Source organism: Plodia interpunctella, chromosome Z (assembly GCF_027563975.2).
Source record: "Plodia interpunctella isolate USDA-ARS_2022_Savannah chromosome Z, ilPloInte3.2, whole genome shotgun sequence".
In the NCBI taxonomy this organism is placed as follows: Eukaryota; Metazoa; Arthropoda; class Insecta; order Lepidoptera; family Pyralidae; genus Plodia; species Plodia interpunctella.
Window position 1 is genome coordinate 12,513,342 of NC_071324.2, and position 15,390 is coordinate 12,528,731.

Here is a 15,390-nt window from a genome sequence, read left to right on the forward strand (position 1 = left end):
CTTTATCCTCACGTGGATGTTGTACTACAAAGAGTTTAACGTGTCGAATCGGCGGATGGCTTAGTGAAGATCAATAAGACGCCGCCGATATAGCGTTGACAGTTATAGGAAAATATAGCGTTCACAAGGATGGTGACGTCTTGAGCGTCGGTCTTTAACATTTAAATATCTATTTATTTAAAACCTAAAAGATTTTTAATATTGATACGATAATAACTTACGTAATAACTTAAGACAGAAGGTCCCTTAAGTAGGGACTAAATAAATTAATCGACTTGGTATTACATGGACCTCACAACTTTTTACGATAGAAGAACTGAGCTGCGCGACTTGGGTTTTTTACAGCATGTTTTTGATGGCATCACTTTCTACATCGATCTCAGGTTTAAAAGCGTCACAGCTGTGAATGAAACAAGAAATAAGCGTGGATAAGAGAGAGCTTAAGATCCAGAGATCCACTAAATGTGTGTTGTGCAGTGCGGGTCGAACGCAATGCGTTTGCAAACTAGGGCCCCTATGCTGTGCGTTGCTGTGCTGGCTAGAGCGAGCTGTGTGAATTGAAAACCGGTTGATTTTCAGCTATACTTACCGATAAGTTCCTGACGCTTGTTGGCTTATTGCTTATATTTCCAAATTAACTATAATATAATGCCTTATTTCCAATCCGACCCGAAATTCTAACTAATATATTCTAAACTAGGTCTGCCTGCGACTTCGTTTAGGTTTTTTTTACCTTGCAATCATAAACAGCAAACATATGCTTAGCTATGTATAGTATATATACTGGTTGTGCTATATACTATATACACGGATTCAGATGAAATAAAATTCGATTTATTGAGATGACTAATACACCTACAATCGCGCAATTTTTGTCTGTGTCATCGTAGCTCCCAAACGGATGAACTGATTTTCGTTTAGTTTTTTGTGTCATAGATGATTTTATCCCGAGTGTTCTTAGCCATGTTTAATGAATATCGGTTCAGACGTTCAAAATTTGTAGCGAAATGAATATTGAAAGACAGAGGTTTTTAATTTGTAATAAATAAAATAATTATTACAAGCTTTTATATAGTTTCACCTGCCCCGTCGTCTGTAATCAAATCTTGCAAGTTAGATTTCTCCTACTTCCAGTTGACCTACAGAATTGAAATTTCCCGAGCCGCTTCAGTTTCTATAACAATGCATTATTATTCGGATCGGCTCCAAACGGAGGGAACTCATCAACCGTTTACTGCACGGACATGGGTTTTTTGTGAGGCATTAAATGCAATAAGATCTCACTGACAACAATAAAAGCTTGTGGCTAAAATTTCAATTTTTTGTAAACTGATTATTTATTATAAGAACCTTGTTGTAGCTAAATAAATTTTATTTAAGCCGAAGTCCCGACGAAGTCGCGGGTATAGTCTAGGTACTAACAATAGGATAATAGATAAGGATCATTATTTTAACCTTTGACAGGCATTGTTTTCAGTGATAGTGATACTGACTCATTTGTTATTAGAACAAAGGGTGCCTTTCTAAGAATACTTTAGATAATAAAATTATGAGAAAACCTTTAGTTAAAATATCATTCTTTCTGTTGTGTTTTATTTAGAATTAGATGTTGCCCGGGGCTTCGCTCCCGGGAGAGATTTGAGATAAAATATAGCCTATAGCAATCTTCGATAATGTACCTTTCTAATGGTGAAAAAATTTTCGAAATCGGTTCGGTAGTTTGGGAGATTACCCGCCTCCAACATACAAACTCACAATACGCTTACCTCTTTATAATAATAGTATAGATTTAGAATTGTACCTTCACATGTAATTTTTGACATGAATGTTTGTAATTATATAATATGTTTCGATACACTACTAGCATTGGAACACTGTTGAGAAGAAATGCCGAAATAAACGAATTTATTCAGTGTTGGCATTGTAGGGGCATTATGATAGAAGGCGTTACTAATATATTACGTCGTTTTCCGTGTTTAATTTATTTTTGATATGAAGTAAATTTTATCAGCCAAAAAGTAATAATTGGCTGGGCAAAATTGAGTGCTTTTGATTTATTTTTTGTTTTAGAAATATTTAATTGGCTCAAATGGGAATGGCCACATGGAAAAGTGTTCTTCCGGTGAATTTTTAATGGAAATAAAATACTGCAGGTTTGTGTTTTTTTTTTATATTTTATTTTATTGTTTTCCAATGGAACTTTAGTAGGTATTTAGTATATATATATATATATATATATATATATATATATATATATTACGAGATGTTGCCCGGAGGTTCACTCCTATGGGAATTTTGAAATAATATTTAGCCTATAGCAATCTTGGAAGATATACTACGACTATAAGAAGTACACTTCTTATAGTGGTGAAATAATTTTTGAAATCGGTTTCGTTGGTTTCGGAGATTCCCCGCCTCAAAAATTTTGTATGTTTCACTCACAAACGCTTACCTCTTTATAATAATATTACTTATAGATAATATATAATGTAGAATAGATTGGCTTTTAGTGCGCAAATTAGAAATACGCAAATTCTTATATTTGGAATTTTAATTATGTTCTTATTTTGTCTGTAATCTGTTTGTGTGCCCTATGAATAAAATAAATAAAATAAAATATACATATTTACGGAAGACAGCATACGGAATTTACGTACGTTACGTATATTTATTGAATAAGTACTTAATTTTACAAAATTTACAAACAAATGTTAACAACAACAAGTCAACCGTAAGACCAAACTGTTATAGCATTGTGTTGCGATGAAGTGCATAATAAATAGAAAACTTATCTAATACTTAATACATACAAATAAACTGTGAAGTATATAAAATATAAAACATACTTTTATAATACATATAGAAGCTAGGGGCGTCGCCAGGACGTCGCTCCTGGGGGAGTTGGTTATGTTACCCATGTGACTAATTTCATAACAATCCGTCCAGTAAATCACTCTTTGTTTATGATGACTGAAAACCGTGTGAGAATCCGTGTATAGTTTTTGAGTTTATCGTGAACAGACAGACATACGCTGCAGAGGACTATGTTTTAATATGTAAGAATTATAAAGATAAACACTATACGTAAGTAATATCGAATTAAGGAATAATATAGTTGTGTAGATTAATCTTCTTCTTTGCGTGTCGATGGCAAATCTACAACGCTGGGTGCTATATATACAGGGTTACCGGTATCAAACGCAAAACCTCCTAAAGACTACTTGGGTACATCAAAACAAGCAACTTTTATTCGACGACTTAACGTGATTCGTAGTTTCTTTTTTCATATCAAAAAAATACAATCCAATTTGTGATTCTACACGTCTTAACTCTATGTAATAGCCAAGCAACACGAGACAGTACAGTAGCGTTATGTAGAGGAATCGAACAAAGAGTTAACGTTTTATAGAAAAAGGGAAAAAATATTATTTACTACGTTTAGACGAAAGTCTTAGAATAAAAGGTTAGTCTCGGTTGGTTTGGAAGTTTATGCGTTAGATACCAGTAACCCTGTATATTCTTGCCAGAACCGAGCCACTTCGATGGCTTCAGCGGAAGCTGCCATCAGGTCGACCCGAGTACAGGTGTTTGGGCACTCAGGACAGACGAGAAGATGAGCCATCGATTGCGGGGAGATATGTAGACATAGTGACTCAGTTTTAGTATATAGGTGTGTATTTTTTTTGCAGATTGGAAGACGATAATTTTTATTATTTGCACGTTGTGAAGTCTGAACTGATGAGGGATGTGCAAGTCAGCGTCAGAAATAAAATTACTGAGTCTTTGAAGACGAGCCAAAGAAGGGTTGAGCTGGTAGAATGGTATGTACTCTACCTACAATAGCAATAGGGTTTTTAAATTGTCATATGACCACCTTGAATGTCTGCGTGTTGTCCCGTGATTTAATGTTGGTGTCCAGGAAATGATAAATAAAGATCGTATGTAATAAAGAGAAAACATTTTTGATCCAAATTGAAATGGAAAATGTCTTGTAGAAGTGGAAATAAAGAATAGTTTCCTGTGTAAATGACATAATGAAACACGATAATCAAATGCCATTGAAAATGATCAATTTTATATATAACATTTAGTATTATTTTTATTAGTATTTTCTCATTAAAGTGTAATAATAATTGAAACACATTTTGATTCCAACATTTGTGACGTCACTTGTGCCCACTGTCATGACAAGCCTCATGAATTATTTGGAATTCTGATTATAAAGTCTATGTATGACGACCTCGGTGGCGAAGTGGTAAAGTGCTTGCCTCTGAACCGAGAGGTTCCGGGTTCGATCCCCGGTCGGGTCATGATGGAAAATGATCTTTTTCTGATTGGCCCGGGTCTTGGATGTTTATCTATATATGTATTTGTTATAAAATATAGTATCGTTGAGTTAGTATCCCATAATACAAGTATAGAACTTACTTTGGGGCTAGCTCAATCTGTGTGATTTGTCCTTATATATTTATTATTTATTATTATTATGTATCACAACGCGACAAGTCTAATGAGCAATCTGCCCGTCTAATCGCCCATGAAGCATAGGTCAAGTTAATGAAACATATTTATGAAATCGTCAGTTTCTCAAAATGCCTGGACACTAAACGACAAAAATAACTGATTTTCCTTGATGACAAAAACAGTATTGTGTGATTTTAGGACAAATCCACATCTTCAGACGTGGTACGCAATAGATCTCAAACACCAAGAATACTTGGAAGCTGGTGTGACCAGTTCCTGCTCGTTCGAGATACGGGACCCACCTGTTGGCAAACTGTTGGAGTTCCGCGTCAGGGCCGCGGAACCCTTGGCCGGGGACAGCGAAGTCCTCATTAGCATTGGTGAGTTTATATTAATTTTAATTCAATTCACATTATTTATGAGCCTTCAGTCGATCAGATGAATCAAGATGAGAATTTTGATGCTATAATGGAAAATAGACAAGGACAGGATTAAAAGGTCCCAGGTTTGAACTTATTGATTTTTTTAACTTAGACTCATATATACTCTCAGTAGACCATCACTATAGTAAACACCCATCTAAGTACTATTTACTCATATAAAAAACCTGTCACATCAGTTCCATGCTATGTAAATACCCGCGCCATTTGCATACACAAAAATCTTTACTCCAAACTTTTTGACTTAACATTGTGACGTGATAACTTTAGAAGTTCTATATATTGTAACTATATATAGAACTCCCAATGTTGTATGGGCAACATCTTGTTGTGGAAATGGCTCCGTGATGTGAAATTTCGTCGGAAATTACACGAGTCAAGACAATTTTATACATTGTATTGTTTTCATGTTTTCTAAATTAAATTTGCCTCGTAAATAACATTTATTTGTAGTATGAAAAAAATTTGTGTCATATTCCTTTATTGTTGATGAAATTATTCAACGTCACGAAAGTGTTTACGCAACACGTTTCATTACATAAATTAGAATTTAGTTACATATGCCATTTTTGAATACAGCACCATCCAACCAGCCAGCAGCTAAAATCCGTCCATTAAAAGACATGAAAGATTTCGATTCCTGCTTCACAAATACTGGTGTAGTCATTGGAAGCGGGGCTTTCGGTAGTGTCATGCTCGTTCACGACTCTGCGGGGGAGTTCTTCGCAGCCAAGTTCTTGAAAACCAGGACCCAAAAGAAAAGGGACACGGCACAGCGGGAGTATGACATGATGAAAGCTCTACGTCACCCGAAACTCGTCGAATTGGTCGATGCATTTTTCACTAAGGAGTCATTTGTTCTTGTCATGGATTTGTAAGTATACTGTGAGAAGGACTATGTTACCGGCTAAATCCGATTTCGGGATAAACTAGTTTTGCCTAGGCCCAACTAATTCTTCTTACATGCGATAGGATAAACTGGTTTAGCCTAGGCTATACTAGTTCACCCTATCGCATGTAAGAAAAATGAGTTTATCCTAGTTTCTCCTGATAGAAATAAACACACTCAGCACAGGAATGACCTGGTCTAAATTAATTTTGCCTAGTCCAACAAGCTTCATTAAATAGTATTTTATTAAATTTACCTATTTGTTTTGTCTTCCTAGATATTCTATAATGTTTAGACTAGGCCATGCCAGTTTATCCTGAGAGTGTGTATTTCTATTAGGATAACCTAGTTTGGCCCAGGCTAAACTGGTTTATCCTATCGGGCTTAGGACGAACTGGTTTAGCCTAGCCTAGTTTATCCTATCGCATGTAGGAAGAATTAGTTTAGCCTAGGCAAAACTAGTTTATCCTGGAATCGGGTCTGGCCGGTAACATATATATACAAATATTCAAATCTTGGTAATTTGTCTTTAGATATAGAAATAAAGTATAGATTTGTCCATTGTAAGAGCACGAGTACTCGACATAATAAGACAAACCAAGGTCTCTGATATCTCGAGAATACGACGAGACTAAAAAAAATCGATGGAAATACAGCATGTCAGATTTGGCTGTAGTGAGTAAATTGAATAAATTTATTAGTTTATTCATTACTTTTGGTAGGTTTATCATACATTGATTACTTAAGTTAAAAAATTTGTACACTTTTGAAATTAGAACATTGTTATATAACCCTTGGCACAACACGGCTTCAATTTAATGTCAAATAGAGAAAAACGTTCACCGTTATAATGATAGAATCTGTATGTGTTTGGAATCAATTCTTATGATATCGTTTCAGCCTCTGGGGAGGAGAACTCTTCGACAGGATAGTCGATGAGGAGCACATTAAAGAAGTAGATGTAGTCCCGTACGTGCGTCAGATCTGCGAAGCTCTGGAGTATTTGCACGACCACAAGATTGCCCACCTCGACCTCAAACCGGAGAACATTATCTGTCTTAGTCCCAATTCCAGGCAGGTCAAGCTGGTCGACTTCGGCCTGGCCAGGATCCTGGAGGAGGGTCACGTGACCCGCGCCATATATGGGACTAGGGACTATGTGGCGCCCGAAGTTTTGAACTTTGAGCAGCTGACCCTCGCCTCTGACATGTGGAGTCTGGGCGTCGTCACGTATATGCTGTAAGTGTTTCAGCAAACGGTACAAATTACATTGGAGCTCCTTCTTATCATTTGCCTGAACTAGATTTAGTTGAAAAAAATGAATTGTATTTAGAGGTCAGAAATAGTAGAGGAATCTTGTTCATAGTCGTATTCCTCATGGCTGAGGGTCGTAGTCATTACATTAAACTCTCTTGGCATTAGTAATGGAGTGGTTTGCCATTGCCTTCACCATTTCACACATAAGTTAATAATCAACTAGTGTGCAGGTTCCTCACGATGTTTTCCTTCACCGGAAGCAAATGGTGGCCGATGAAAACTACTATACATAAGTCAGATTGGTATACAAACTCATGTGGCACGAGTAGGATTCGAACCTGGGACCTTTTGATCCACAGGCGGGCGTCTTAACCATTACGCCACTACCGCTTCGAGGAGGAGGAGGAGGAGTAGAGGAATACAAGTGCATGTAACCTCCGATGTCGCAGGCGCCGACTGCGACGACCATTTCCCATCAGTGGGCCGCGTATCAGTGATATAATAAACTAAATGAATAAAGAATTAAATGATCGTATAATAGAACTACAACCCCTAGGATTTTACTACTGGTCCTTTATCGGGAGCCGCTTTATATGAAATATTAACAATTGAACACGAATTTTGTGAACAATATTTGACACATTTTAGGTTATCAGGGGTAATGCCGTTCGCCGGAGACTCCTGGCCGGAGAGATCAGCAAATATAACCCGAGCCAATTACAATTACGACGAGACCGCGTTCAAGGATATTTCTGACCTGGCCAAGGATTTCGTGGACCACCTTCTGGTCCTGTCAGGGGAGAAGCGTATGACTGCATCGGATGCCCTGAACCACAAATGGATAGTCGAAGGACCACCAAAGGGCACTAAAGCTGGCCATATGAAGAGGGCAAGGGAGAATCTTAAGTCATATTTGGCTAATTATAGGGCTAGGTGGCAGGTTCGTGCTTTGAATTATTCGTCAACTGTAGGCCACACATCGAACATTCTTGTTACGTTGTGGTAACTGTTTATGCTACAAATATAACCTGATGAATTACAGAAAAAGGTGCTAGTATAATCTTGTATAGGGGAAATAGAGATCATAACTTGTTTTGATATACCTTTTGACTATGTACATTATGTACTTTTATATATTTTTAGAAAGAAAAAAAAACATTGTAAGAAACAATAATGGTAAGCCGATCTGGCATGATAGGGACCAACACTGTTCAAATGAGTTTCTTTCGGCATTTCTTCTCAGCAGTGGTCGTTCCGAAATGCCAGTAGTTTGTAGCTTGTGAGAAATAACTATAAATATAAAGATTGACGTGAAAAAGTGCCTGTGAAGGTCTAATTTCTGAATAAATGATTTGAATTTGAATTTGATTTGAGATTGAATGATTGGAAGCAGACATAGATAAAATTAATAAGGGCAGGGATATATTTTATTACTTACACATAAAATGAGATTCCATTTTTCACCGTGTTCTCTTTGCCGCATATTATTACAAATAACCACTGAAAAAGCCGGCATTTTGTGAAAAATTGATAAGATGTTGACACAGACGCTTAGTAAATTAGACTGACGATGGAAATCTCAACTATGTAAAGTTCGTTTGTTCACACGAGCCGGGTTGCAATGACAAATCTCCTTTAAATATATTTATTTTATCTATGGAGGCAGATGTCCGTCTACTAATAGCGAGGGAGACAGTAATCGGTCAGGATGTAATGTTCTATTTTGTAAGCAAAAATGGTTACCATATCGATAACAATAAAGTTTAGCGCTGATAAACGCGCGCGCGATTTTTCTGTTCGCTCGCATCGTATGGAAGTCAATTCGTCATTTTGAAACTGTTCATATATATTTGTTTGTTCCAGAGAGCTGGTAACGTGATGATTGCAGCCCACAGGTTGAGGACCCAGGCCAGCAACCGTAGTAGCTTAGAGCGCGCTTCTCATGGGACTTAGTACTTTTTTTTTTCGTTCGTTCGCTGACCTGTCTTATAGGGGGCTTACTATCATCTCATTCGAATCCAAGACGTAAACTGGACTGTATCGAAAATTTGTAACATCGAATCAATTATAACTAAACAATGCGACTCGTGTGAGTCTCTTAATTTGAACTGTGCATTTAAGTCGTTTGGTAACAGTTGATAGGCCCGCTGATCAGTCAAGAAATTGGTCTGTGAATGCCACATCCACATTTCAAATTACCTTATTATAAAAATATTTTTATCTACCAAGATTTTCATGTCCCTATGCGGACTGGTTTCATTTATGCCCAGTAAGTTAGTAAGTTCCAACATGTATTTTTCTAACATGGCAGCCAATACAGAGGTCTGAAGAATGGGCAACTCAAGGGACGCGTGGTGCAAAGAGTATATAGTTTATTTATTTCATAATAATTTGGTTATTTTCGTAGAAATGTGATTGTAATGATCTAATGAAAAACACAATTTTAGGGTAAGTTGCACCGTCAAATTTGACTTTGACCTCAACCGGCGAGCCGCTGACGTTTAGACAAAACGGCGTAAATTGCTATTTTCTGCGACGTTAAAGTTAACGTCAATGTTGACGGTGCAACCCACCCTGAAATTGTGTTATTCAAGACTTATTTACTTCGTCGTGTATCTAGTTGATTTTATGATTGGACTCCCTCCCGTGGCTTCTAGTTTCTAATCTATGGCATTTCTAACCTATAAATTTTCTTTTTGGCATATTAAGTTGATATCCCACAGTTATCCTACATTGATAGGATAAATTAAGCCCCACGTAGCGTAGGCGTATCAGACTCAAAATTATCGTTAGACTTTTTTGTAGATATTACCGAGATGCTACATTTACGCTAAATTTCCTACGAAAATATTGAGATAAAATATTATGTATTTTCGTAGGAAATTTTAACAACCTCATTATTATTGTGCTACTTGTATGTTAATTTAGAAACAGTGAGTTTCGTCGTCTCATTGCAGTACAAAATGTTTTATAGATATTATTATATTTAAAAGAAAATGATTTATTTTATTACTTTGTTTGAATTTAGTTTCAAATAAAAGTTTGAGTTGATATTTTTTTTAATTGTTAAAAAATTACGAGGGTCGTGTTTGTTACGTGGAATGAAACACACACAACAACTTTCTTGGCATTATTAATGGAGTGATTTGCCATTGCCATCTCCATTTCACACACAAGTTAATAATAATCAACCAGTGTGCGGGTTTCCTCACGATGTTTTCCTTCACCGGAAGCAAGTGGTGGACGATGAAAACTACTATATTACTCAGATCGGTATACAAACTCATGTGGCACGAGTAGGATTCGAACCTGGGACCTTTCGATCCACTGGCGGGCATCTTAACCATTACACCACCACCGCTTATACATATATATGTACCAATAATAGCCTAGTAACAGTGTTGGAGTGGATGCCACCACATTTACCCATAAATAGAAGTTGGTGGGTGTACGGGTCCCGGCTCGTTTCACAGTTTGACAGCACACTCCTCTCATTTTGGAGTATTTACTAAAATAGTATTATAGTAGTGATCTTTGGCCATTTGAATGAAAATATATTACTAGCTTTCGCACGCGACTTCGTCCGCGAGATTTTCCCACGGGAACATTTATTTTTCCGCGATGAAAGGTACCTTGTGTCCCTTACCGTACTACAAACTAGATGTATGCAAAATTTCAAGAAGATTGCTAGAGTAGAAAACGCGTGAAGAGGTAACAAACAAACTTACTTTCGAATTTATAATATCAGTAAGGATTTAACTATTTAAAACGCGACCAATTTCGTGTCAAGTTTTCCATCATATCGTGAACTTTATCACAATGAGGACGCGGGGGGAGATGTGATTATTCACAAGGATTAATATCGATGCCTGAGTACAATTCATTGTCGGTTAGAGTTCATTTAGATAGGTAGTATTTTATTAAAAGTTTTGTCCCTCACTCGCCTTGTTCGAAAACCACGGGAGGATATGGAGTGGTTTTATATTACGGCGGAACTACACGCCGCATTTTTTTTGTGCTACCCATTGACAAAAATTCGCGAGACACTATAGGTAATTATTCTGATCCTTACATATCATTAAACTTTTTGTGTTTGTTTGTATGAATTTCCCATTGGACTTCAAAAATTAGACCTCATTCAAAAATAGGGCCCATTCGTCCTCGTCAAAGTGTCCAGTAGACCCCCAAAAAATAATTACCTACACAAAAGGATCCATTCGACCTCCTATCATAGTCATGCGATACCCACTGGACCTCCAAAATCACTTTTTACCTATACCATCAAAATGGGATTTTGAAGAACAATGATACAGAAAATTGAAATTATATAGGAAGAAAGAGACAGTAATATTGTCATTATTTGTTAATCTAGATACGCACTTTACACTTTACAATTCTAAGAAGAACAATACAACCAGTTTTAACCATATATTTTTGAATGATCGTAGTTAGATCTCGACCTGTTTACTATTTAGTTCACAGCTCTATTACGTTACGCGAAATATTGGGTACATATTCCAGTAACTTTCCCGTATGAACGCGATAAACTCAAAAACTACCGGATGGATTATTATACGGTTCCTAATATTTCCTAAGTAATTAAAAAAGGTTAATTCTAATGGTTTTTTAAAAATCGAGCGTAGCCGGGACGCCCCGCCAGTCGATAATAAATTAGTACCTAAATACAGTTCACAGTAAAGTAATGGATGTTATCATGAGTTCTGTTATTTAAACAGTTTCTGATTGAGCCCAGAGTTGCGAGATACTTTTGTTTGTTACTTTCAATCAGGATAATTGAGCCTATGTTAAAGTCAAACTAGATTTTCATAGGATATTCCCAGGATCATATATTTCTAAGTTAGTATCGTGTAACACAAGGAAACACTCTGTAGTTAGCTCAGATTATATTGTGCCTTGTGTTTATATTTAAAAACCTTAGTTTGAACCTTTATATGTAGTAAACAGTGCATTCAAACTTTTGGTCTTCCACAGCAACTGTAACGTTGATTCTATAAATTGATTTGAACCGGCCCTGAAGGGGCAGGCGAGGGCCGGCTGGAGAGCGTGTCCTGCCCTCTCATGCAAATTCTTTAATTGTAGCGGCGTGCATCCTTGTCTATCGCTGCAACCGATACACACATGCATTGGACGGACATGCCCACTAAAAGCCCCGAAATCGATAGAGCCCGCGGGACGACTGTCGTCCAAATATTGTGTTGCCGGGCGCAACACTCAACGCGACGTCAAGTCAAGCTCATTTTAATTAATTACTAGTGTGGCTGTTACGTCGTTCAAGATCTTCATGTGTTATTGTTGTTTCAAGTTTAAAAACTACAGTCGTTATGTCAACTACAACCGGTTCTATTTGAAACTACCGCCACGCCGGCGGCTGACGTTCGTGAAAAAGAAAGCAAATTTGTAAACAATCAGAAATCAACAGGTGAGGAGCTACCTGCTAGGAGACTTCGCCCAAATACTGATCTTTTAACGCTTTGCATACACAGAACATTCTAAGACAGCTAACAAAGGTTCAAAATCGAAGCAAAAATGAAACGTCTCTGGTTAGCTGTATTGGAATGGGGGAAGACTGCGCGCGCATTAGACACGGGTAACTGTCATACCCGCACTCAGTTGATATTGGTTCTATAGACACTTAGCACGGATCGGGAAATGTATTCCTCCCTTGGCTATAATTACGATGACAACAACAATAACAACAATAACAATGCGGGCCCGTCTAAAAGCATCGCCGATGAAAAACTTCCTTACCGAAAGAGAAATAGAGTTCCCAAACAGAGTCCGCAAGAGAAATGGAAAGAAGCGTGTTATAGCCTAAATCCTGATTTTGATAATCTGCCGCTAGCTGCCAAGGAAATGATCGGTGAGTTTTATTTTCCATCAATTTTAAACTAATTTCGTTTCAACTTCGACGCTTCAGCGACTTTTTTATTTATTTGTTTATTGAAACACCGCGATTGTCTTATCATTGCGATTTTCCTTGTCTATGTGATATAGTGCTCGCGTTAGAATTAATTATACGTATTATGACAACGGTCGATTAATCTAAACATTCTTAGTTACTATGTTAATTTGTTTATTTAAATCATTTTAATCTGAGTGTACATCAAAACGTAGTCTTGTATGGATTTGATACAGTTTTCCAAAAAGTAGGCTAAAGTCTGTAGGTTATGTAGACATGACATAATACGTTCTAAAAATAGGTACGACCGGGCCTGAAGATGCACTTAGGGCATGCAATCGATGGAGCTCCATGTTCTAGGCTCCTAGAGCTGCACTTGCGCAATGCATTGTCCTACATAGCCATACTACCTGTTGAGGGCTGCATTCGCGAGTCAGTCCCATTACCGATCGGTCATAAATTAAAAATTTCGATTGAAATTTCGAAGTTGAAGTGAAGTGAACACATTTGTGGCGAATCAATCAATACCTGTCTCGGATTTTAGGTGATTATTTTCAATGACGTCTTTGAATAAGTTGTTACAAAGGACGGTTTTGTCTACAGAGACAAATAAAATGTAGGCCACACATGATATATTTTTTTTATTACAATGGTGTCATTGTTCTTAAGTGCTTGTGGAGACTCACATTATGCTTTTATGATAAAGGACGATTATAACATTATTAATCGAGGGTGATTTTTGAGGGTGAAATACGAAATTTAAAAGATTTTCAAACCTTTATATCGCATATAAGAGCTCGTTATGAGGGTTACAAATATAGTTTTGTTGTAATTGTAAAATATAACTTTAGTTAATTCGAGAAAAAAATATTTCAATATTTCGTTTAGATCGATAATACATCGATCGATAGTTATTATGTAACATATCCATTTATTTAGTGTAAATTATCTGGTATATATGGTTATCTGGTATATTATCTGGTAGATAGTGTGTGAAGGTAGGAAGTTGTGTAGGACATTGGGAGATGCTGGGTGTGATAGCTGGATTAGGGATTAGGTAGCCGCGGTGGCACAGACGAATTTGTGCGTATGCGTTCATTGTGAGCTCTGTGAGGTCTTTGTGTGGGATTTCCGTGGGAATTTCGGGAAATTCCCCCCCACCCCCCTCCCCCCGAACACACAAAGACGTACGAAAGACAAAGAAAAAGTGCTAGGTTGTTTATAAATATAAACAATAATTAAAAAAGTGGATATTTTGTATAACTCGCAACAATATCATCATAAATTAAATGAATTTCAAAGTGGAAACGCAATAATTCGGAAATTAGGCAGGACACTTGGACACAAAGGGCCTGGACTCGACAGGAGCTGTCCTGTTGTTGTGATAACTGATCCAAGTAATAATATCGTACTTTTGACAAACAAAGTTGGTTATTCGAAACTTACCCTAACAGAGCACTTCAACCCTAATGATTACTGTCAACAAGCTATTACCGAAGCCTAAACAAAAAGGACTGTAAAATAAACAATGTCTTTTTCGCAGTAAACAAGGTCTTTTGAAGGTCCATCTCTGATAATACTGTGTTTCATTGAGAAATTTTTGTAAGTGCCTATTATTTCTTACTAAATACTTGAAAAGGATACACATTGTGTAACGTTGTATTTAGCTAAATAAATAAATCAGTGTGCGTGTGTTTAGGTAGTGTATATAGTTTATTATATATAGTGTTCGTAGCTTTTTAATTGTAATAAATTAATATAAATAATTAAAATCCTACCAATATTATAAATGCGAAAGTTTGTGAGGATGTATCTGTGTATGTGTGTGTATATTTGTTACTCTTTCGCGCAGAATCTACTGGACGGATTGTCATGAAATTTGATACACTGGTAGTATATAACCTGGAATAATAAATACATAGGGTACTTTTATTCCGAAATTCCCACGAGAGCGAAGCCCGGGGCGCAGCTAGTTATAAATATTTCTCTTTGGAATCAAGTTACAGTTTTACTTGGGAAAGATCTGGCGGGCTGTCAGAGCGACATTTATACAAACAAACGCTATCTATGAATATTTACTAAAAACTCTCAGTGGAAAATGTTACCAGTAGTTACCACGCGCGTAAATGAAGCCCTTTAAACTAGGTGGCGCTATGAGCGACACAAACACAAAAATATTCGTTATTGATTTACTTATATCACCATGTCAATTTAAACAAATATAATTAGACTAGCTTTTGTAGCTTTTTTGAATTGCATAGTAAAATCTCGGTCATTATTTAAGAAAATTATGTTTATCAATTTTCAGCTTTTTATCTAGAAAATTTTATTAAGTCCCTTACAAACCCGCCTTTTGAAAGGGTTGAGGGTTAATTTTCAGAAAAATCTGAAACACGTATTCATTAACTTGTTGTAAACTA

At 36.7% G+C, this 15,390-nt stretch overlaps 2 protein-coding genes across 3 annotated transcripts in view; both read left to right on the top strand.

Moving 5' to 3' along the window:
* The window catches only part of LOC128683319 (uncharacterized protein), a 155,517-nt gene that overhangs the window by 38,361 nt on the left and 101,766 nt on the right, over positions 1 to 15,390 (top strand). The gene's annotated exons all lie outside the window — the stretch shown is intronic.
* Positions 1 to 15,390, top strand: part of LOC128683315 (uncharacterized) — a 37,222-nt gene that overhangs the window by 17,668 nt on the left and 4,164 nt on the right. For both annotated transcript variants that reach the window (XM_053768806.1, XM_064437011.1), the window contains 7 exons: positions 2,071 to 2,153; positions 3,690 to 3,821; positions 4,663 to 4,844; positions 5,484 to 5,778; positions 6,694 to 7,032; positions 7,699 to 7,990; positions 8,914 to 12,931. In XM_053768806.1, coding sequence (XP_053624781.1) covers positions 2,071 to 2,153; positions 3,690 to 3,821; positions 4,663 to 4,844; positions 5,484 to 5,778; positions 6,694 to 7,032; positions 7,699 to 7,990; positions 8,914 to 9,003 — 1,413 coding nt within the window. In that variant the 3' untranslated portion in view covers positions 9,004 to 12,931. The remainder of the gene's footprint in view (positions 1 to 2,070; positions 2,154 to 3,689; positions 3,822 to 4,662; positions 4,845 to 5,483; positions 5,779 to 6,693; positions 7,033 to 7,698; positions 7,991 to 8,913; positions 12,932 to 15,390) is intronic.